At 40.1% G+C, this 25,044-nt stretch overlaps 1 protein-coding gene across 10 annotated transcripts; it reads left to right on the top strand.

Moving 5' to 3' along the window:
* Positions 1-295: 295 nt before the first annotated feature.
* On the top strand, positions 296-22,649 carry LOC120564033 (coiled-coil domain-containing protein 136-like). 10 transcript variants are annotated; one of them, XM_039808653.1, is made up of 10 exons: positions 296-1,374; positions 1,599-1,662; positions 8,827-9,181; positions 11,915-11,989; positions 12,981-13,283; positions 14,549-14,666; positions 16,004-16,280; positions 16,467-16,598; positions 18,278-18,390; positions 19,867-22,649. In XM_039808653.1, exons 2-10 carry the CDS (start codon positions 1,615-1,617, stop codon positions 19,877-19,879), a joined length of 1,434 nt encoding a protein of 477 aa, XP_039664587.1. In that variant the 5' UTR covers positions 296-1,374; positions 1,599-1,614; the 3' UTR covers positions 19,880-22,649. The 10 variants fall into 10 exon arrangements, 9 of the variants coding, with proteins under 9 accessions (XP_039664587.1, XP_039664585.1, XP_039664590.1 ...); XM_039808651.1 differs by having other exon boundaries at positions 1,521-1,662; XR_005640056.1 differs by having other exon boundaries at positions 928-1,374; positions 1,521-1,662; positions 18,327-18,390.
* The last annotated feature ends 2,395 nt before the right edge of the window (positions 22,650-25,044 follow it).

The raw sequence follows: 25,044 nt of genomic DNA, 5'->3' as shown, positions 1-25,044 counted from the left end.
TGAGAATGTGTGTGACTACATTGTTTGTGTGTACATCTGTGTGCACTTCCTGCTCTCTGACAGTGCTGTGATAGGTATATCCTCCTACTGGGCCAGCCAGCAGTTAAGCCTGGCCCTCCTTTCCTCTCTCTCTCTCTCTCTCTCTCTCTCTCTCTCTCTCTCTCTCTCTCTCTCTTAAGCTGACATATTTTCAGACTGTTTCACGGCACACCTCATATTTTTGGCTCCTTATGTACTGAACAGAAGTTGCAAGATGTGATAGCAGCTGAAGAGAGAGAGAGAGGTGAGAGACAGACAGAGACCGAAAGATATGTGGGTGAAGGGTAGTGTTAAAAATGGAGGTGAGGATGTGTGTGTTTTAGATGCTGTTTATAGTACAAGAGCCACTTTTCATTAGCAGTAAACAGAGATAGAAAGAGAGTCAGCAAGGGGAGGAAATGAACAATGGAGGGGAAATGATCAGTTATCTGCAGTGGTAGCTGTCAGCCTCCACTGGAACAGCCTGTCTGGACCTCATTATAGGTCAGTTCATTTGGCTTAGGGGCCAAGGCTGAATGTACACGAGTGTTTGAGGAAGTGTGTGTGTGCAGTATGTGCAGTAAAGCACAGATAAATGGTAAACGCTGCAAGATGCAAAGAAATAGTTTGCATATGTTTTGGTGCTGTGATCCTCTGAGCTCCTTTTGGAAACCTGTTGGTTTGTTGTCATATATTCAAATCCTCGACATTGTTTATTAGGAACTAGACAAGCCAGTTGGAATATGCATGATAGATTTATATATATATATAAATTTAGCATTTGGCAGCCAAATGATTTGCAATTCACTGGAGATTTACTATTTTGCCAACTCTTTCACACTGGTGGATTGAGCTCTCAAATTATTTCACACTTGAAATAGTCTACTATGGTATCAAAGGCAAAGTCCAAGATTTCCATATGAATTTGGCGAATTAGGATTTTTAGAAAGTATTTGAAAACTATCTGTAAACTATTTCAAAAAATAATTATCAGTACCTTACTGTAATATACACAATTCTAAACCTGATTGTTGGTGTATGTGGGGGCGAAGGGTGGGGGGAAGGAAAGAGGCACTGAAAAGAGGGAAGAAGTTGAAATAAGAGTGCAAAAATAGTTAACAGAGGGTAAACCAGGCAGTGGAAGAGAAAGAGACAGAGAGAGAGAGAGAGAGAGTGTGTGTGTGTGTGTGTGTGTGTGTGTGTGTGAGAGAGAGATCTGCGCAGGGAGACGGAGCTTCGCGTCTGGAAAACAGCATCTTTCCCTCCACTCTGCTCCTCCCCTCTTCCCTCTCGGCATCTCTCCCACGCTCCAAAGCTCAGCCTTCAGCTCCCCGGATCCTCCCAAATTCTCCCGAGGTATAGCTTGTGTGTGCTGGATTGTGTGTGTGTGTGTATATGCGCATTGAAGCCTGCACATGTGTGTGTGTGTGTGTGTGCGAGTACTCGACTCGACGCTGTGCTCAGTACTTTCCGTGTTTCTCTCTCTCTCTCCGTCCCTGCAGCTGAGCTGAGGTGGGCGTGTGGAGCCTCTGACCCTCTCTCGCCCACTCTCTTTCTCTGTCTCTCCCTCTTTGCTGCAGCTACAGGGGGCTATGGATGGACTGCGTTTACCTCCACTCATCGAGGAGGCTTTGGACTCTACAGGTCTGTGCAGCTGTTTTGTCAGTGTGTGTCTGTTTGTTTACCCGTCATTCTGTGCTGTTGGCTGTGGCTATTTTTAGCCCTGCACTACAGATCAGATATGATCAGCAAGAAAAGGCAGAAGGGTCGATGTTTGTCTGTGCTGACAAAAGAGTGTTTACTCCTGAAGTGAGGGATGGGGTGGTGAACTGAGGAGGCGGAGGAGCTGGAGAGAGGTGGTCAGGTGGTAGGTGGAGGGGAGATTGTTGTGGGAGCCTGTCTTTATTAGGAGCTGTGGTCGAGCTGACAGACTGACTGACGAGTGGGGATTACTGTCAGCTATGGCTTCTGTGGACATTTGATGGAGGCGACACACTGCCAGGTACAGTAATAATAGATGGCTGGCAACCAGAGGCAAGAAATGATGTAGCTAGTCTTAACTCCGGCTGCATGTTATTCTGAGTCTGGTTGAGAATTGATTCAATGTGGAATCATGCATTGTTGGATGTTTTTATAGTTCAGCTTATTTTTTATACTTTACGCTCAGATTGTTTTCAGCTCCAAAATGAGTTCTTGTGGTGGACTCGCTTCGCATGTATGACGAACAGCTGCTGTTAGGCTTGTTTGGTAACTTCATGGCTGTTGCTGTATGACATTTGGCACAATGTATCTTCACAGAATCAGTACTGCATATAATTGTGTTCAGGGAAGAATGTGTGGAATGTTACTCCAACAAGGACGAAGAGTGTGTTTTCTTCATGTTTTGAATGGGCGTGTAGACAGAGCAGCTCTGTGTGGGACACTGCTAGGAGGATGTTTATTGGTGTGGAGGGGCTCAGAGAGAAGCACAGGTCAGCAGCCCTTTGACCATTGGCCAGGTTGCCAGAATCTGGCTTCCTTTTCCTGTGTAGTACTGTCCTGAAATTGAACTTTCGATAACAAGCATTTGGCGGATTATCTCTTAATGCCTGCTCTTCAGTCAGCTGTAGACTTATTAAACCACTTTGTTCTAAGTGTTCAGTGAGTCATTTCCTTTAATGCATCTATTATGCTGGGGCCTGCGTATTGACCATAATGTCACTCATAAGATTATTCCTGTTATCTTAACTCTAGAGACCTCTTGTCTTTCATTACAGTCTGAGGACTGCTTTTAAAGCTGGAAATTCATAATAAGGATAGACATACAGCAAACGAAAAGTGGATTGAGCAAAGGCTAGTGTCTTTTTGTATTACATAAAATAATAAATGGATTAAAGTGCATTAATTCTGTCCTGGCCGAGGTCACTACTAGCTAGATTTCAGTCTGGGTTCTTAGAAAAAGATGACTTTGTTCTATTTGAATTCTAGGCTTTATTTTCAATGCTTTTTCATTCCTGCTGGAAATTAATTCTGCACTGCACTAAATGAAATGCTTCTAAAATCACTTGACACATCTACCAACAGGAAATACAGATGCTCTAACACAAACACACACTCCCACTGATCTTTGACATTTGCGAGTTGTCTGTGTATCTTCCATATTGTTCCTCCCACTTGCACGAGTCGGCAACCATATCTCTCTCCATCCTTCTCTCTGTTTTCCCACTCAATATCTCTTCCCCCTCTTTCAATCGCAATGCTCGGCTCTCTTCTGCGCCCACACACGCTCAAAACACACACACACACACACACACACACACACACACACACACACACACACACACACACACACACACACACACACACACACACACACACACACACACACACACACACACACACACACACACACACACACACAAACACACAAACCTTTGCACCTGCCAGTGCCTCAGCCCACACAGCATTTCTCTCCTGTCCTCTCCTGCTTTTCCCTGCACTCCTCTCCAGTGTACTCTCTGGAACTATAACAGCAAAGTTGCTGCCTTAGATAAACTTTGTAGATCTGGGAGGTGCAGGGACCTGTGAGACAAACAACAATGTGAGATTCTCACATCAGTGTTTAATATGGCTAGTCAAATAAAAACAAATCTTGCATGTTTTTCTACCCTCAGGCATCCCAGCTTCTTCTCCCTGCACCACCCTATCCCCATTAACCCCCATCAGACTTAACAGGCTTTCAAGGCACTCTGCAGGTCCCTGACAAAATTGTTTGTTAAATCTCTCTTGGTTGCATAATGGAAAACTTTTGGTCCATGAACTCATGCAGCTCCTTCCTGCATCTTATTCTATGGATTTAAAAAAAACTTTACTTCTCCCTCGCAGAAATGCTCGGCACTTTCAACCTATCATTAGCGGGCTCTCTCTCTCCCTCTGGGTCGTTATCCTTTTTGGATTTGGCAGCTACATGGTGAGCTGTGGTACCCCTCTTTCCTCTGTGATTAAGTGATGTAAAACCTTCCTAAGAGATTGCTTTCAGGTGGGAGGTACTGATTTGTGATCAAATGGATTGTTACCGAATCACTTGTTTTCATGCTTTGTACTGTCACTGTTCATAACCCCTAATGGAATAGCTACACAACAAGCACATGTACACCCACACACTGCACCACCACACAACCACACATATTCCCATAAAAAGCATATTACCTGAATCAATCCCCTACAGTAGGTACACACTGACACAGCTTTTGTTCACAATGAGGCCAAATTATATCTCATTCTAACAATGCATCTCTATTCCGTTGACCCACTTTCTCTTATTTCCCTTTGAAAGTGCAAACATGAATTTTCCATTTAAATAACAGAGCGGCTCATTAAGCCAGCTCAACTCTTCGGTGCTTGTGATTCCTGTCTTTTCTTGTTGTTTCCTGCTACTGTTGTTCCTCTATCTCCCTGGAGTTTTCAGGCTCCAAGTACAGAGAGAGAAAGAGACATTAACTTCATGACCCCTGTAGCTCTCTCCTCATCTCAAGCTGTTGAGTCTCACGCAGCTTGAAGTCAGAAAATCTCATCTGATGGTGACTTCACTCTGTGGGCAACTTGATTATTGCAATGCTCTGACATTAGTAAGGGAACATCCAGAGAATGCAGCATATTCAAAATGCTTTTAGTTTTAGAATTAATGTGACTACTTGTTTTTAAAGCCCTGAACTGCCTAGCTCCTATCTGTGATTTGCTAACTCTCTACAAGCTGAACCGTTGCCTGAGATCCCCCCGGCAGGGCTCTACTAAGGGTTCCAAAATCTTGTCTTGTCACTGAAGGTGACCAGGCCTTTGCTGTTCGGGCCCCTCAGTTGTGGAACTCCATGCCTGGAGATCTTAGGCAGGCAAGCTCCTTGGCTTCTTTCAAATCTCTTCTAAAGACTTACTTTTATCGTGTGGCCTTTTTATAACTGTTTTTTATATAACTATTATTTATTGCTAATATTGCTGTATTATTTCTTGTTGAATCTTAATTTTATTGCATTTATATTTTAATTATGGATCTTGTTTTTAATTATTGTTTTTACTGTATAGCACTTTGTAACTTGATTTTGAAAAGTGCTATACAAATAAAGTTATTATGAAGAGAAGATCACTCTGTGGGGAAAAGCAAAAAGTAGATGGAAATATTTCCATGCTAAGCAAAAGAGTGGACAAAAAAAGCTTTATTACCACGGTGATTTTCCATATGGTGAAGCCCTGGTGTGCAGAGGTCACCATGGAGATGAACTAGTGCATGGTTTTACCTGACTCTTTCTAGTTTCACTAGGAAGTGAGCAGCTTGTGTGCCTTCAGGCCATATCGTAACTCCTCCTTCCTTGCATCTCTCTTATTGTCTTCTCCTTACCCTTTTGCTCTCGCACAGCCTCTCCGTCTTTTTTCAACCTCAAATATACACACATACTGTATGTCTTATATAAACATTCTGTGCACATGCAGCTTAAACATATAGTTATATATAGGCTCATCAGAAGTGGGCCTAAAGGAGATCTACACAATGAAGCCTGCTTGTCCCCATAGTGTATATACATACAGGTACAAGTACAAGTGCATAATCATGCATACATTCATACAGAACATCCAATACACACACACACACACACACACACACACACACACACACACACACACACACACACACACACACACACACACACACACACACACACACACACACACACACACACACACACACACAAATTGAATACCCTTCTTCATTTGATAGGGAATGGAGTAGACCCATTTGCTACATAGAGAGGTTTTCTTGATTTGTACCACATTTAAAGCATATACTGTGGCACCTGATTACATAAAGCAGACTGAAAAACGAACATCAAGATAGTAAAAAACGTGTTAAGGTTAAACGACATATCTTGTTCAGTATATTGCTACCTACTCTATAACACTGTAAGATTTAACTTATACATATATTAAACATATTTAATATACATACTGTAACTATGAGTCTAACTGCAGACTCACACTGAGTATTTTATGGAGAAAGGCTTGCCTGTGGTGCCAGGTAAAAGCAGCTCTGTCCCACATCCTCTAGCATGCCTCTGTTTGCTAAAATTCTCACTCTGCTCCTCAATTTTGCAAAGTGCATTATTACGCTCCTCACTCCATCACTGAACACCAAATCAGAAGCAAAACAAAGGGCTTGTGTTGCCACATTAGAGTAATGTTTAAATTTAATCTCAGCTCTTACAAATTCTGACAAAGAACACTCAGCCTTGCTTGTTGTCTCCTTTCTAAAGTGGAACCATGTTTGCAGTGACATACTCAATGTGTTTTGCTGCAATGTGATTAGGAAGGAATGTGCTGTGGCTAGATAAAGCCATCCTCCCCCTGGAGCTGTAACACTGCTCCTGAGATGACTCTCCTGCCCGTCCCTGCTCTAGTATGCAAGCAGCGTCCTTGTCTAATGCAATCCCTGCATGACTAAAGCCCAGCGCTGTGCCAACGAATGAGGTGGAGTGATCACAGGTATCACTGCCGCTGATTCTGCTGCACGATGTGTTTGACATTCACGCACAAGGTGAAGTGATAACGTTTTCTTAAGAACTGAAATAATTAACAAGCTGTTGGGAATAGCTAAGAAGGCAGATGGTATGGGGACACTGGACGGATAGTAGGGACGGCTCTGTAAGGAGGTTTCATAGAGTTGATGGGCACAGAATAATATGTTGAGGGGTACCACAAGGTTAAGGCTAATTTGTTTGCAAGGAATGCCGTCAAAGGAAGTTAAAGACAGTTGAGAAGGGCTTTCTTGCCCATTATAGTTAACGGATGTCCTAAACAATTTCTCAATGCCCAGCAGCAGTACAAAAAGTGTATACAAATTTTGTACATTACTTCCTAATTCTTGCCATGCTTTCCCTGGGATCTGTATCACAGTTTGTTTCTGATCAGATGTAGTTTGAGCCCATTGGAGGACAGTCTGAAGGCTACAAAACCTAAAACACAGCACAAATCGCTTGAGCCAAGCTTTCCTAGCTATCACACCCTGAGCTCCACGTTCTGACGCATTCGGATGTGAATGATATTCAGTGGGGAGCTTTTTGTCTCTTGATGGCCTTTAGCTGCCGCTGGCAATACAAGTAGCTCTAGACTCTCCCTGCCACATGGCTCCAGCTCTCTTCTTTATGACTAACTCATTACACCAGCATCAACGTTTAATGACAAAATAGCCCAGTGCTCATAAACCTCTCACATGCCTCTCAGGGGCTGCATTGTTTAAATTAACATTATTATGAAACAGGAAGGGTGTAGCCTTCTGCTAATGTCATACAGATATGATAAAAAATATATGTTGTAAGTGCTTGATTGTGTTGGAAATAGTTACTTCTAGTGAGAGGAACAACAAGGCAGAGAAATTACCACAAGAGATGGAAGCATCCCCTGAGCCAAGATCCCACCAGTAGCATCACTCCTAATTAGATAGATCTTTAGTTAATGCTTTACTGTGTCCCCTGCTGCACCTTTTTCTCTTCACATGGCTCTATTCCTGGCTCTCAGCAAACTCCATTCCCCTCTCCCATCCTCAAGCTGCTTTCTGAGTACAAACAGCAATTTTTAGGCACTCGGAGACCATTTACACATGAATGTGTGATGCTACATATCAATTTATTTCTGAGATTGGGCTTGACCCTGGATGGCATGTCATTGAGAAATAAGAGAGAAATGATGGCAGGCCACACAGGCCAGTGTGTGATGTAAGCAGAATTTCCAGGAATGAGACAGTAACTGAGGCACAAGTGATTTTTTTAACCTATAACTGCACCTGAGAACAAACTAACGCTGTAAATATAATCTCCATTTAGATCTGGCCTTTCCTGCCTGGCAGCAAATCTCATCTGACTAATGGGAATAGACTTTCCCTCCGAGTCAAATGGGAATTTACCGTCATGTTGTTGTGCTGTAAATGATGCGTTCCCTTCTAGTCTGACCTGCTCTGCATTCGTCTTCGCAGCTCTAACAAGCAACAGCTGTTATAATGTCTAATCAGGTTTAGCCCTACATCATATACAATGTCTCATTGGGCTTTACAGGCCCACATTAACAACCGCTCAGTCCAGGCTGTCGACAAGGAGAAAGAAAACCAACACAAAAAACAAAATGGCAAACAATGTAATGACACATTACAGTGTAATACAAGAGAGGGATGTGTGTTTGTCACATCATAGTGGTAGCTTGTGTTATTATGAACTTGGAGGTGCATTGCTGAGTGGTGAGTCATAGTGATTGCTTCAGCATTCAGCCCCCCTCCCCCCCCTCCTCGCTCCTTCTCTTTCAGCATTGTGTCAGCTAACTCCACCTACTGGTCAGAAATGTAAATTCAGTGTGCAAATAGAGGAAAGTAAAACATACCTTCTAATCTTACACTAACATTTTAATCAGTTGTCATCAACACGTGTTATGGATTAAGCATCAACACTTTGATACACTAAACAGTATGACATGTTTAGGCATATGATCTGATGCATTTTGAATCACGTGAATGGATTTCTTGTTTCCTTTCTATCAAAATTTCAGCTCGAGCTCTTAATAGGGGTTGCCAGTAATTTTGTATATTTAAATTAGTGTGTTAAATTAAGGTACATGAGTGTAATAGAGGTTGGAGTACAAAAGTCTCAAATGCCCATTTCATCACAAGATGGTGCTGTTGATTCAAAAGAAAACACAATCTGTGCTGCGTTTAAAGCATGACGGCATTTAGGTTGATGACAGAGAGGTAATTGTCACCTGTAAATCTCTCTTCCTGTCTCCCTCTCTCCCTGCCAGGCATCCCTTTCTAATATCGCTGTCATCTTTTCATCAGATGACCCGTGCGATCTGAAAGCAGAGTGCAGCCCCACCATGGACAACGAGATAACAGCGAAGGAGAGAGGCGTTCTGGAGGAGAACAACGAGAAAGAGGAGATGGACCAGGAGAGAGCTCAGGAGGAGGAGGGGGAAGAGAAGAAGCTGAAGGAGGAGGAAGGTGAAGGGGAGGAGAAGAGGAAGCCGGATCAGGAGCCGCTGACAGAGGAGCAGGAGCTGGAGGAGCTGAGGGCCCAGGTGCTGCAGCTGCTGCTGGAGCTGGACGATGCCAGAGAGACCTCCAACAAACACCAGGAGAGCTTCCATGAGCTGCAAGGTGAGAGCTCCAGCCTTGGATATGACTGTCAACACTAAGACTGTATGTGTATATTATTTATTGTAATGCTTTGAATCATTAATCTTCCTCTATCACAATCTTTTATCCATTATTTACTACTTATTTCACATCCATCTGACCTGAAATCAAGATATGAAACCAGATGCAAACATCTTTCACATACCCTAAATCCTGTCTTCCTGGGGAAATGTATTGGCATTTAAAGAGAAATGCTGCCATTTGTCAACCTGGGTCCTATTCTCATGTTTTTGTGTTTTATGACTATTTATCCTGACAACATTTTACTCACGAGCTCCGCTGGAGAGATTTGTGAAATGCGAACTGTTGGGGCAAGGAGCCGAAGAAGCTAAAGCTTTCCCAGAAACTGCAAAAGAAATCCTGGAAATCCCTGAAGCTCTTGTAGTGAACTACATAAAACATGTAGCGCAATTAGCTACAACTGGAATCTCTTTGAAAAAGGGAATTTGAGAAGATATGTAAAAATCAAATAAATACAAGATAAATTTAAAGCGAGCCACCGAAAACTGTTGCACGTGCATAAATATGGCGGGTACATCAGCCGCAGGTTGGACAAAAAGTAGATACACCATACTATGCAGGGGCCAGTTTCAACAATTTGCAACATGAGATAATTTTCTCTCCCTTTAACGTTGACACAATTTACCATTCAAAACAAATGCTATATTTGCAACCCGCGAGAGCTTGACTTGTAAAAGTATCTGCAATTTGCATTCGACAATAATGAAACGTGACGCTGCCACCATTTGTGAGCTGAGTGTTCTAATCTCTTTAGTGAAATGGGCTGCATTTCACCACAACTGATCGCCATCATTCCTGCATTTGCGTTTCTTAAAGTCCAGGTGTCTCCAATCTCTACAATGGAGGTGGTGAGTAAAATGTTATCTGAACCAATAATCAAAACATGACAATATAAGATCCAGATTCAGTTTTCCCTAAATCTAAAACCTAAAAGTGAATTACCCATAAGCAAAACAAGAAATTAGTTGCAATTAAACACGAACATTTATCGCACTTCTGCCATCTGGAGTCTTCCCTCTCTATGAATCAACTTAATTTATGTAGTAAGTATGTCATGATTATGAATTCAATCTTAACTATTATTGTAATGAAATAAAACAAACAATGACTTTGTATCTTAGTGATACATTTTCTCAGTTCTTTATACCCAAATACAGAAGAAAACTCTGTGTCCTCCGCCTGGACAGCTTAACTTTCCACCCGAGACATCTCCTGTTCATCACAATCTAGTTGAACATGTAGAAGCATAAATGTTTATATGCAGTCACTGATGCAGTCATTTCCTCAAGGTGCTAAATGGAGCATCACGTCATACCTTAGAAATGATGAGCTTAACGTTCAGGGACACTAGCAGTGAGTAAGGCCTTGGGTATGGGGGGTCTACAGTGAGCTCAGTGTGTGTGTGTGTGTGTGTGTGTGTGGATATTTATAAGTGTGTGTATGTGACTGTGTCTCATACTAAAAGTCATGGCGTGGTGAGCTCAGTTGTTTGTTTGGCAGCGGGAGAGGCATTCCTCAGACAACTGCGTGCATGCTGAGGGAAGCTTCCAGACTGGGTGTCCTAGACCACAACGAGAAATCACTATTGGTCAACTCCCACTGGGAAAGAGTCAGCTGTTCAGACTGCTGGCAGCTGTTGGGGAGGTGGAACTGTGAAGGTGGTGGGGGTCCTGAGTGTACATGGTCAGAAAATGGCAGAAGGTGAGGTACAGGTAAATATCAAGGGTCTATAGATGATTATTTATACAAGCTGCCAATCACAGCTTGTATCATGAAAACAGGGGTAGATTCCATGCCAGCATGAGAAACATCTGAAGCACAATGTTGCTGATTAAAGGATCCCCATGACAATTGTTGATAGTGAGTTTTAAATGTTTAAACAAGACTAAGAGTGGACGGCCATGCTAGCACTACATCTGTGAGGACGTACTGTCACAATGTCAATGATCACAATGACAATGCTAACATGCTGATGTTAGGCAGGTATAATGTTCACAATGTTCATGTTAGCAATTCATATTTGCTAATTAGCACTAAACACAAAGTACAGCTGGGGCTAATGGGAATGTCATTAGTTTTATATATATATATATATATATATATATATATATATATATATATTTATATATATATACTAGGAAGGGTAAATACAAGGGTAAATAAGAAAATGTTTTATTTTGGTAATTTAGATAAATTGATTTAAAAATGTACAGGCTTAACTGACCACCCTCTGTATTGAACTAGCAGCTGTTGTTGTGTTATAACCATTAGTGAATCCGCCCGAAGTTTGCTAGAGAAATGACTTGACATGACACACTAATAGGGACCAAAAAGAAACAAGACAAAAATAGCAGCAAACCAAAAGCAGCCAAAATAATCTGCCTAATTTCGTTCTGCTGTAGTTAAAAGTTATAAGAATAAGGAAGAGAAGACTGTTTGATAAAATGGATATTAGTAAAATGCATATATTAACAAATCTTATAGTAATACTGATGGCTCGGCTAACATTGTATTTAACACAAAGACCTGCTTGTGTTATTCAGTCATGCCTCAAGGTTGAAGCTTATCAAATTGTCATCTTTCTATTGGCCTGCTGAACTGACATGTTCCTCTTATCTCTCTCCCCATGCCCCCCTCTCCTCCACTTCTCTCCTCACTTCACCTCTCCACCAGGTCTGCTGGAGGATGAGCGCCTGGCCAGTGCCCATCAGGCTGAAGCCTTCACACGCCAGATCCAGAATCTCCAAGGTATCAGCATAATAAAACGCTCAGCAGAAGTTCTGTTCTTTACTAAACCCAGACAATAACTATGATTATTCCACAGGAAGAATAATCAAAAATCTACATCAGATATTGCATATTACATTTCTCTTATTTGTCAATAGCTCAATGCCAATTTTACTGCCAGTGAGAACAATTTGTTAGCATGAATCAATAGGACCTCCATCTTGTATGTCACTGTATGGATTTCTATTGTCCCGCTAGTTCTCTAATGAATAGTCTCAAACAGAAAGTGCTACTTAAGTATGTTGGGATGTGATTGACTGCTTGCAATCATTTGGCAATCATTTGACATTTTTTAAGAAATCATTCACACAGAAACACAATTATTCTTCAAAAAGTTTTAAATCTAAATTAGATTTGTGCTTAATCATGACGGGTCAATAAAACACACTTCAGAACCAACTCATCCCAAACAATCCAGGGTAAGGGCTCTGAGTACAGTAAAAATAAATGAAAAAAAGATAGAAAGGAAACCCAAACCTTACAATAAAAGAGACAAAGAAAAATGGGTGAAAAAGGAGAAACGGGATATTGTTTTTATAGCTGCAACTTATTTTTCAGTCAGTTGGAGAAATGCAAAACTATTTCATGACACATCTGCAAGAATTATGTCTGAACTTTTTAATTGAGTTATTTCTAGTTTTATTGCCATTACCTTTTATTGCTCTCTTGTTTTGTGAGAGGTGGAGATGATTTTCCTCTCCTGAAAATACTAAACTAATAATCTGAATCTGACCCTGAGAAAAAGGTATGTTACCATAAGTTACATCAGCTCCTCTTTCAAACAGTACCCACGCATAACAGCACATGCACATGCACACCACACGTACGTACGTACGTACGCGCACAAACACACACACACACACACACACACACACACACACACACACGGATGCATGCATATACACCTACTGATGCAGTCTGACCTACACATCTCCTCCTCCTCTCCCCCCAGCCCAGCTGCGTTCTGTGCAGGAGGAGATGGACAGCCTGGAGGAGGAGAAGGAAAGCGAGCTGGCCGAGGCCCAGGAGGAGCTGCGCGTTGCTCAGGAGGAGGTGATCCTGCTCCAACAGGCGGCAGAGGAGGCGGCAGCAGAGAGGGAGAACGACATCGCCTCGCTGCAGGAGGAGCTGTGTCGCCGGCGGGCCGAGCTGCAGCGCCTCAGCGAGGAGACCCAGGAGTACGAGCTGGAGATCACCACGCTGAGAGCCGAGATCAGCATGAAGAGTCAGCGCAGAGAGGCCGAGAGGAAAGAGGGTGAGGGATGAGAAGCATTGAGAGATCAGTGCAGTAATAGTCAGTGCAGTAATAGAAAAGAAAAAAAACAGAAGATATACAGTAGATGGATGCCAGAGAGGAAGGATGAAAGACAGAGGGTGGAGGTGGTTTCGGTAGTTGGCACACTTACCTCTTCTTCCCTTACAACATTGTTTAACTTACAGTACATCAAAGTCAAAATACAATAAGTATTGGTTTTACACCTCATCTTTGCATCTTGTGTAAACAGCCAGCTGTGAGAGGACTATCTCCATGTGCATTATGGAATTTATCCAGCTTACTACTTGCACAAATAGCCCATGATCAGTCTTTGTGACTGATATTATGAAAACAAAGCACAATGTTATGGATGTTCTTATTCCATACTCACATCATGTTAACATCCTGCAGTCAAGCTCATAAATCATTTATGGGTTTAATAAACATTACAAATTACAAATGTGATCGCTGAGGGGAGTGGTGTGTATGTTTGTGTGTGTGTGCAGATGTGTGTGTGCACTTAGGATACCAGGGACATGAAGTCATGAGTGGGAGGGACACACTTGATATCATCGCTGGGTTTTGCAGCTGAGCCTCAGTAGGGACTCAGGGAGGGGAGTTCATATTATTTCATTGTTGGGCTGTTTCATGAAAACATCACCCACAATTTACTTCATATGCAAGTATAATCTAACTCACAGTGGCATTCATTTTAAAGGAATAGTTTGACATTTTAGGAAACACGCTTATATGCGTTGTGGCTGGCACAATGTGGTTTGACAGAGGGTTAGGTTGGCCAAGACCAGTAACTTCTTGGAGTCTCTGCTAGTTACCTGGCAACCGGTCCCAGCCAAGAAATACTCCAGCACATAACCCTCCATAAAACAGCAAATTGTCATTTTTACACTTCATTTTTATACAGATTAAATGAACAAGATATAATAGTAAATTAGTGAGCTTTAGAGATGCTGGTAGGTGGATTTTATTACGATTAGATGGAGCCATGCTTTCTGTTTCCCCCTGTTTCCAGTCTTTATGGTAACAAGCTGCTGGTGGTAGCTTCATATTGACATGGAAGTGATATCAAGCTTCTCATCTAACTCTGGGAAAGAAAGCACATACACATATTTCCTAAAACTACTCTTGTAAATATATTATAGATTGTAATGATGTTAAAGCCTTAATCAGGGACATTAAAAATGAGCTCAACTGACTGCTTCATCTTACTGTAATATCTTCATCTCTGACCGTCCTTGTTCTGTCAGGTGACGTGGACCTGCTGAAGGAGGAGTGCCGTGTGCTGAAGGAGGAGTGTCAGACCCTGAAAGAGGACAACAGACGTCTTTCTGAGAGGCTGCAGCTGCTGCAGAGACAGAGGACATGGTGAGAGGTCAATGACTGCTCACTCATCAGCTGTGCTTACTGGATCAGCTGGAGGGGATACCCTCTGGAATACTACTCCTCCTCACAGCCATTCCTGTCATGGCTCATTTAGAAAAAACTGGACACCTGTTTAAGCACTTCAGTAAAGCATGTGGGATTACACTTAAGTGCCCAAACCATTAGTTTATTAATTGATAGGTAGATTGACAGAAAATTAATCGACAACAGTTTTGAGGTTGAAAGTTAATTATTGATCTTAAAAACAGTCTCCCTACACAATCTAATTAGGAGCTGTTATGACTTTTTTTTTTAAGATCAACTTTTTATTATTTTTATATTTTTTGGAACATACAGAACAGAACAGACAAATACAACTGAACAAGAACAATAACCCTCTCCCACCCCCCCACCCTCTGCGGTCTCGAGAAAACTAAAACAAACAAATAAACAAAAACAAAAAAAGAAATCACACCTTGCCTAGTCTGTTATGACATTTTTGAACGCATCCCCCGATCTTCCTCGGCAGATGGGGAACTGGCTATACTCCATCTGCTGAGGAAGATCTTGATACATCGAAAGCTAAAGCTAACTTTATTAATAGCACTATTCAAAACAGAAGTTACAGTGCTTTACAGGAAGAAGAAAAGGGGGGTTAGAAGAGACAATATATACAACACTGAGAAATAAGTCACAAAGAAATAGTTGTAAATTAAGAAAAAGGTTTTGAGTCTCTGAGACTTTGCGGTAGGCTGTTTTAGAGCATAAGCATGATAACCAGAACAGTTACTATTTGGACTTTGTGGTGGGACAACAATTTAAAAATGATGATTAATCAAATTGAATTTATCAAGTAAGAATATCAAACATGCTCTAGTTCCAGCGCCACTTTTCTCTCTTTTGCATCTTTTTGAATTTAATTTAAAAAAGTGATTTGGTTTTGGTTTGTTGGTTAGACAAAATGAGCAATTATACTGTGATGGGCCTTTTTCATTGTTTTCTGACATTTTATAGACTAATTAACTGATAATAAAAAAGTAATCATTGATTAGAAAGAAAATAATCTTGCGCTGCAGTCCTATTACAAGGCTGGCAGGATACATATGGCGACATGTCTGTAACAAAAACACAAATAATGAAACAGTGTCTCCATCAGATGTTGAGAATATCATGATAAAATATCTGCATACACAAATATTAACAGGCTCTCTGGTTATCACATTAAATAGCATAGCAACCATGTTGAGCCTTTGATCACGGAAATTATCAGCCCATTTTTGAGCTATTTCAGCTGGAGTTGAAAGTATGTTGTATTCTTCACCATGACTCCTTTCGTCCAGCTCCAGTGTCTACCTGTCACTGAAAGAGGAGGATGCAGAGGAGGGCACAGAGGGGAAGGATATGGGGATTGGCTCGGATGAGGTCATGACAGAGAGTTACATGACCATGGCCCAGTCTGAGAACTGTCGCCTTGTGGACGCGTCCATCCAGAAGAATATTTCGTTTGATGGAAAGCCCATGACACCAACCGGCTGGAACGGAGGCATCGGGGAGATCTTCTCCCTGAGGGACCAGCTCAAACAGGCAGAGGAGAAAGCCTCACAGGTTCAGAGAGAGGTATGATGCATTAGTGTCTAAGAGATGCCTTGGGAGTTTATGATAAAATGAATAAAACATGGACAGATTTGGGTCAACCGTTATTAGCAAATTCTGTTTTTGATTTTTGTTATGAAGATTTCAATCAAATACACTAAAAGTTGATTGTAAGGAAAAGACTAAGAATGTGCTCTCTGTGTCCTCCAGTGTAACGGTCTCAAGATTGAGCTGCAGGAGCTGCAGGTACTGTATGACTGCAGCCAGAGGGAGAGAGCAGAGCTGGAGGAGGAGCTGCAGCGCTGCAAGGCAGAGCTGGAGAAGCTGTCAGGGGGGGCTCAGGTGAGAGACGGACATGAATAATACTACAGCTGGTATCAGAAGTAGGGAAACTGATTTAAATGTTATATAACTATAAGTGATTAATGATAATCTTTAGGACATTTAAGTTGTTTGGTTAGTGTTGCATTCCTAAAGCATCATTAGAGCAGGTTGTGTTGTTTCTCAATTCTTTTATTTTAACATGAATGTGAACTTGTTCTAGAAGTAGTATTGAGAATTTCCAGCCGTGATTACTACACAATTAAAGAACGCTTTTTCTTTGCACCCACACTGTCAACTAACACATAACACGGCTAACATCACACCTACTGTATCCTGTCTGTTGAGCCCCCTTTCTGTGTATCTCATACTGTAGCAATATATGTTTGGATATAGACTGGCCTGGCCTGGCCTGTCAGCCCATATCAGTATTTATTGTGTGCTTTGGGCTGGGGCACCTTCTCCCCCGTCACTGCCCACTGTGTCTGTGTTTCAACTCTTCTATGACAGCAATGCCTTTTTACTGTTGGACAAAAACACAATATCTGAATAAAGGCATTCAGGCATCTAGCAAAGAATGCCTATTATATAATGAAATCCTTTGTAGGCGTCAGATATTGTTAAACAGAGAAAAAAGTAATGAAAGGACCTTTTCCCACCTTAACACTGGTTTCTGTTGATTTTTATAAGGTGCTATTTGAAACTCCACTTGCAGAATTGTCTGAAATAGGTAACTGAAACAATAAACAGCATTTCCTGTTTCAAAGTTACACTACAGTATTGTTGCATATGTGTTTGAAAGCATGGATAGTTTTTCATTTTTTCAAGTGCTCACGGGAAAATCCCGAACTCTTAAATTGAACATTCTTAACGCAATAACCAAAGTACCAAATTAATTTTCCTTTTGAGAATACAGTTTGTGAAGTGTGACACACAGTTTCGACTGCATTACCACACAGACTCAATATTCTGCAAGTTGATTTTCCTACAGTTTTAAAAGCAATGGATACCAATGGCTACCTTAAGGAAAGAAAATACGCATCCAAAAATCTTAAAAAACAAATAACAAAACTAAGCTACGTTTGGAAATTGGTTAGAATCAATGTAAAATACGGTATGTAGGTCCTTTATGTTTTATGTAATAAGAAACAAACAGAAGTAAAATCTGTGTTTTGTCTACAACAGTCGTAATGAGATGTCTCTGCGTTATGTCAAACTGTCTCCCCGTGCCTGTCTCTGATGCTGTCCTTGTTCTCTGAATGTCCATGACCTCTCAGCCTGTACGATTACAAATTTAGCAAAACGTAAAAACAAATGAACTATAAAATGAGGATAGAGAGACAAAAATACCACATTATGCTAGTCGCAACCTTCATGTTGTATGTCTTTCTTTCTTTGTCACCATAACATCACACACAGCCAATAAATGCCTCACAGGACTGCTCACACATATTCACATTGAGTTGATGTTTATGTCACCTTAAAGTTATGCATTGTTTATTTAACAGGGAATGTAAATCACTCCATCACAACCCTTCCCCTTGATATCAAAGCCATAGACCATGTCACCCTTTTTTTATTTAGTGATTTGTAGTGGTGGTCCATTTATATCTGTGTTTTTATTATTTGGATACTTCAATCCATCCATTCATTCATTCCCTTCATTTCCATGGTCCTGTTTGTTTTTATTCCCTCCTCAGAGATTCATCCATGCGTCTGAGCACCCTGTTCTCTCCATCCCCTTCATAGGAATAATTGTAATATTGGCTGTGGTCTGGTGCTGGTTGTCGGAGCTGGCGTCCCAGAGGGCAAGGTATGGGAGGAGCTTATCTCTATCTGATGCGTAATGCTGCATATCGTTCTTGATGATTAAAGAGTCAGTTCACCCAAATAACATAAAACTATGGTTTCTCACATCTCATGTCTAACTATGCAGATAGTTTGGGTTTTATTTGCTCAGGTTCTAAGATATCAGTTTGCGAGAATTCTGTCTTACCTGATACATAGGTGGACATCATTTTGTTCCTGTTTACTCTGGATAATTCACAGAAAACTGTTTTCATACAGACTATAGATATATAGTGTATTCTGTGGATTATCCAGAATAATCGGGACACTGTTTCTGAAAAGAAGTGTTGCTGGATTTAAAAAACAAACAAAAAAACTTTTATTTGGGTGGAGGCGGAAATATCTGAAAACCTGGGCATGGCATCTGCATGGTTCGATACTGCAAGAGGTAAGTGAGAAAATAGGTTTTTGTGTTATTTGGGTAAACCGACCCTTATATATAAATTATTGCTCAAGATTAATTTGGAGTGGCAATTGTTATGGGAGGGTCTAGACTAAATTTGCCTGGGAAAACCTTCAGTGAATGAAGATATAAAAAATGTATAGTAAATGGACGTGGGACGGGTGGGCAGTTTGGCAAATTAGAACAAAATATTTCCATGAATGGCACCGAAGTCATTTACAGGTAATAGTTTAATATTTTGGTAAATAGGCTACAGCATGCTTTCTTGCCAATAGTTAGAGAAGATTGATACCACACTCATGTCTGTGTGTTAAATATGAATTTACAGCCAGGAGGCAGTTAGCTAAGCTCAGCATAAAGACTGGAAACGGGGGGGGGACAGCTAGCCTCTGTACAAAATACTTCAACTAGCACATCTGAAGCTCAGTACTTTACACATCGTTTGTTGTTGGTTTAAACTTTGATCGGTACAAAATAAAACATTTAAAAACAACTATTTGTGGTCTTTGGGGGAGTTAAAGCTGTAAATAGCTAATTGTTGGCCTGTAAGCGCTGCAACTTCTCTGAGTCTTCGTTGTCACCACAACCCGCAGAGACAGCATTTAAGTTCTGGGCGGACAGATAAACTGTTGTTCGTCAAGAAATAGCAACAGTGCGTTAACTACCCTAAAACCACAAATTGTTGTTTTTATAATTTTAATTGTGTAAAGATTCAACATACAAAAACAGCATGTTAATCAGTGAGCTTTAGAGGTGCTTGTATGTATTCTTGAATTTTTGACAGAGCTAAACCAACTGTTTCCCCTTGCTAAAAATGTTATGCTAAACTAAGCTAATCCTCTCCTAGCTTCAGCTTCATATTTAATGTATACAGACATGAGAGTGGTAACAATCTTCTCATCTCACTCTGTATGAACGCGATTAAGCTTAATTCTTAAAATATCAAACTATTCCTTTAAAAGCCCAATACAGTTTATCTTTGGCTGATGGATAGCCTCTACTGACTCTTAACACCACTTTTATCCTATCTTCCTTCAGGGGAGTGAGGTAGGTTGGAACTCCATTTTGACTATCACTGCAGCCACAGCAGTGCTACTAATGATGACTAGCTTGTTGAGAGCCCTCGTCCGATGTTGACTGGATGGGCAACAACTGCACAGGGACAGACGTCTGCTTCAGACCAGCCCTCGTTCTCTCCTGCCATGTCTATAGACTGAACTGGATTTCTCTTAATGCGATAGAGCCGACAGCGGTGTAGTACATGTATGGGAAATGTTGTCGCTAATGAAAAGGTACCACATGCACTGATAACGATGCGCTCAGTCGCATTTAAGACTGAAGATGATGATGAGTTGACCTGCAGAGCGCCCAACATGAGGACCGATCTCACTCCACTAAATGTATGCTAGTGCTGTGACACTCTTCCTCTGTGTCTGTGAATATTATTTTTCTCTCCTTTAGCTAACAATGTGATAAAAATGAAGGTTTTGATTATTAATGTGCACCAACTGGTTTTCAAATTATGTAACCATTATTTATTTATTTGTTTAAATATTTCATTTCATAGTTACATAGTTCATAGTGGTCTCTGATAATAATGACAAACACGGAGTCTGGAGATTTAATGCACTGAAATCCCTGATATGTAGGCCTGTATCTTTATATTAACAAAATGAGCAGTTTGTAAATTAGTTGACTATTAACTTCTTGTTGCTTTCCCCCAAATTCTGAATGCAATATATTCCACGTACTACAAAACTGGATTAAATGTCACAAAATCTCCATGAATTAACATCAGCATAACATTACAAACTATCCTGCCAGTGATAGTTTACAGGGGCAGGGTTAGAAGGAGGTGGCACTGGCTCCCCCTGAAATATGATTGATCTCCCTGGTGCCCCCCCCCAATCCATTGAGCTAGCGTGCTGTCAATCTGACAATTGTGATTTCCATTGAATCAGAGTACTGTCACTTGGCCGCCTATTCTGCTAATCTTCCCAGCCCTTGTCACATGACCAATTAATGATGATTATCCAAAATTCTGATACCATGGAATAACCACTAGAATTGTTTTGTTTGTTTTTTAAAAGTGGCAGACTGAGCCTATAAAAAAAGTCTATTGTATTCAGATATATAGATTGTTTAAAATGAAAACAAGTGAAACTAATAATACATGTGATGTTTTATTTAGCAGAATTACATTGTGTTGTTCTATCCTATCCAATATTTCCTGTATTTCTAAGCATATTTTCTATGCTGTATTCTGATAAAATATCCCCCCTACCCCCCTTCCCCCTGGGCCCCCCTGACTGATTATTGGTCCCCCTGTGCCACCCCACTCCTAGAATCGCCCCTGGATGTTTAACCCCTCGTGGGTGGAGTCGGCTCCTCTTACAGTGTTGTTCAGTTATGTGCTTTGCTCCAGGCTCTGTCACTTCTGCCTGCCTCAAGTGTCTCGTGTCTGACTCTGAAATCAAACAACTCCCGCCTTCCTCTTTAATTCTCAGTTTAACCAAGATGCCAGAAAGTCTGTGCAGTATTTCTGATTTATCTAACCTGCCCGCAGCTCACTTTGTGATCAATTCTAAAATCTTACACCCACAGCTGCATCGTTAAACTTACAAATATGGTTTGCTGTAGTTTTGTTATGTGCTGGTAAAGATATCTCAGCAAATTTGGGAGTAAATTGTAGGATAATTAAGCTATATTATTATGTTTTCTAACATTTCGCTATGTAGAAATAACATTTTGTTCCTCTCCAGCAGGATTTAAATGGCTAGTGTATTGTTATTTTGATTTTCTGGTGATTACAGGTTGTTCTAGGTACTCAGTGGGTGAATGTCGACTGCCAGCGTTCCCTTGTTTACTGACGACACGCTTTATGTAACAAACTGCAGATCTGATAAACATGCGTCTGAAGTGAAAGAACTAACACGGTTGGATAGTTGTGAGGGCATTTTAGAAATTGGTATAGCTCCAAAATATATCAATAGGAAGGTGTCAGAAAAAAGTTTGTTTAAGCATTAATTACAAAAAAATATATGTATATGTGGAAGGACTCTGATTATTGTTTACATTTGTGAAACGTTTTTTTGGTGAAAATAGTTTAGAACTGAAAAAAAGCATGCTAGAAAACAAATAGAAGCACAATATATTATTTATGTTAATTCTTTGTATTTCATGTAAATAGTTATGACATATATGGGAGAGATATTTCTTAAATCCATTTGTACTGGCTTTGTAGAAAGTTTATTCTATTTTGAAAGAGCATCGTATATTTGATAGCCAAATTGTGTAAATGTTTATTTATGGTGATGTTATTCAGAACTGCTAACACTGCTAATCATTTCCAGTGTAGTCATTGCATGCATTTAGATAGCATTTGACCTTAGTTGCTAGAAAGAGCAATACGGCTCATTAATTTCAGAAATGTATTCAAATCTTTTCTGAAACATTTGTCATTAAACAGAACCTTGATAAGCAAAGCCTGACCAATGTTATTTCTGCCTATGAAAACACAATTAGAAAATTATGATGATGATGATGATGATGTTTTAACTGTCCATTTAAGTATTGCAATAGAAATTAAATTCCCATTGACTGCAATGGTACATATGAATTGTCTGATTCCGAATATAAGTTTGTATTATTTCATGAATATGAGCTTTATCATAGTTTTACAAGCTTCTATATAGCACCGTGTTTCTCAGATTATTTTATTTTTTACACTTTGTTATATTTATTTGACATCATTGTTGTTTTCAATATAGTTGTGGCTATTTTGTACGGTAAATGACTTACAAATAAAAATACCCACCCCACATGATGTCTAAGAGCTTTCTTTTCTTTGAAGGTGGCCTCACCGTCAGTCACAGACTCAGGATTGAAGGTATCGCGGAGTCCCATTCATGAAGTCAGAATTCAAACTGAGAGAGAAGTGTCTCTCTGCTGGGATTACATTACACGGGTTGTATGGATATTAATAACCTTTACTCCTGAGACGTGACAGAAGCTCACAGACACGGATTCCTTACAGATGTCAGGAACTGGTGTGTCAACGTTGTTGATGAGGCCTATAAACTACACTCATTACTCCATTGCCAAGACTCATGGTTCTTTAAGTTCAAGTGTGTCTATTTATCTATTTAAGTAGCATGGACGTGTAGACCTAGTCATGGGCTACAGTTAGCTTAACCCTCACTGAGAAACCTTCCGTCACTTGAGGTTTAAATTAAATTAGTTTTGTCTGAGTCTGCAAATATTCTCAACAGATTGTGAATCAGGTTTCTGTCTCATTATTTGTCAAAAGTGTCTTAACAGTTGAAATGTCAGATTCAGATCACCATTAAAATCTAATCAACTGGGCCTTGGCCTCGGGCCTATCTGTCCAGTAAATTCAACCCAGATCCCTTCTTAAATATTTAATATATTCACCTGACAGACTAACAGGGAAAAAGCTAATTATAAAAGGTGGAAAGCTGACTGTGAGAGCAGCCATGGGTAGTCTCTGGGGATATAATGTCAAATGAATAGTCTCCAGGTCAACAGCTGTGGGATTTAGTTTTTGGTTTAGTTCACACATACTTCCTATCAAAGGTGGGATTATATTTGATTATTTTGAGACAATATATACCTGTGTATTCAAAGTCACATCGTAAAAAGTTCAACTTGTGTGTAATGTAATACATACAGTCAAATGTGTTTTTATGTTTTAATCTTTTCAATATTGGTGCAATTTAACTTTTCTAGTATTAATTTGCACACAGTGGTGTTTACTCAAATACTGCAGTACATTTGTGAGGTTATTGTGCTTTACTTGAGTATTTGTTATGCTACTATAACTATTACTCTGCTGCATTTCAGTGGTAAATATTGTACTTTTTACTCCACTACACTTGTTTGACAACTGTAATAAACGACTACTGAAAGTAGTAGAAAGTCTAAGGTTTTACATTTTAAAAAACAATGATCAGCTGATTAAATATAATGCTGTTATAGATAAGCAGAAATGATGAAAAAGACATGCACATCCCTAGTGCCCAAATGGGATGGATGCTGGATCAAAACAATAGCATAGAAAGAAGAAACAGATCAGCACACCACATAGCTCCCGTTAGAAGGATTTTAATGCCCAATGGGTTCAAAACATCACTAGCATTAAAGTCACAGTTATAGATAAACCCAGTACATAAAGTAGTACAAATTTCCCTTACTTTGCCAAGCTACAACAGAAAATACTGCATACACAGTAATACATCAGTGATAATAATCCAGTATTATAAAATAACACCGGCATTGACAAGAATCAAAAGTAAAAGGACTTGTTGTATTTTTATTTTATGTACATTTTACAGGTAGTACATTCATGCTCATACTTTCCAATACAGGACTTTTACTTGTAGTGTAATTGACATATTGCAATTTTTTTTAAGTTAAATATGTGAATTGTTCTTCCTCTACTGTTTAAACATGAGAACTATGAACCATGATATATCAATATGACATTTTTTATGGAGAAGTATTAAATCGTATTATTGAATAATTGCCATCTCTGTCTTACAACACCACAAGATAAAAACATGATTTCGAAATACTGGTATTTAAGCTAAATTCCCTACTTTTTTATTATTTTTTATCATTATTGGAAAATATTCTGGTTTATGATTCAAGTCAGCATAAAATGGTTGGAGAACAACCAGCAAAATCTTTAGAGTATATTATTACATTGTGGGAGATCAACATGGGGACCCCTGTGTGTCCAGACTGAGTATTCCATGAGTGCCTTCCGCATGTGTCACAGTTATTCTTACCTCCCACTACTTCATCAAGGATAGTGCTGGCATCTGGTATTCACTACCATGTCACTGACTGCTGAGTCACAACACCATGACAGTCCCTGAACCTGCAGCAAACACAATGTTTATTGGAAATGACTCATTTAGTAGCTAGATTACTATGTGCACACACTATTCACTGTCTCAGTGTATTTCTGTACACCACCTCAGCTTCAATCAATAAATGCTGTCAAAGTTAGAGATGACACTAATTTGCTTTCAGTCAATTCAAGAAGTAAGTTTGTTCTTTCTTGTTTAGTAAAAAAAAAGATTAGTATGTGGCCAGGAAAGCACTTTAAAAGTGTAAATTGGGCTATACACTCTGAATTAAGTAAGTTAAAAGGCAATAACTCTCAGTAGTTGTTGGTGACACAACTGAACA

The sequence above is a fragment of the Perca fluviatilis genome, chromosome 8, assembly GCF_010015445.1.
Source record: "Perca fluviatilis chromosome 8, GENO_Pfluv_1.0, whole genome shotgun sequence".
Lineage (NCBI taxonomy): Eukaryota > Metazoa > Chordata > Actinopteri > Perciformes > Percidae > Perca > Perca fluviatilis.
This window is presented reverse-complemented; position numbering and strand designations above follow the sequence as displayed.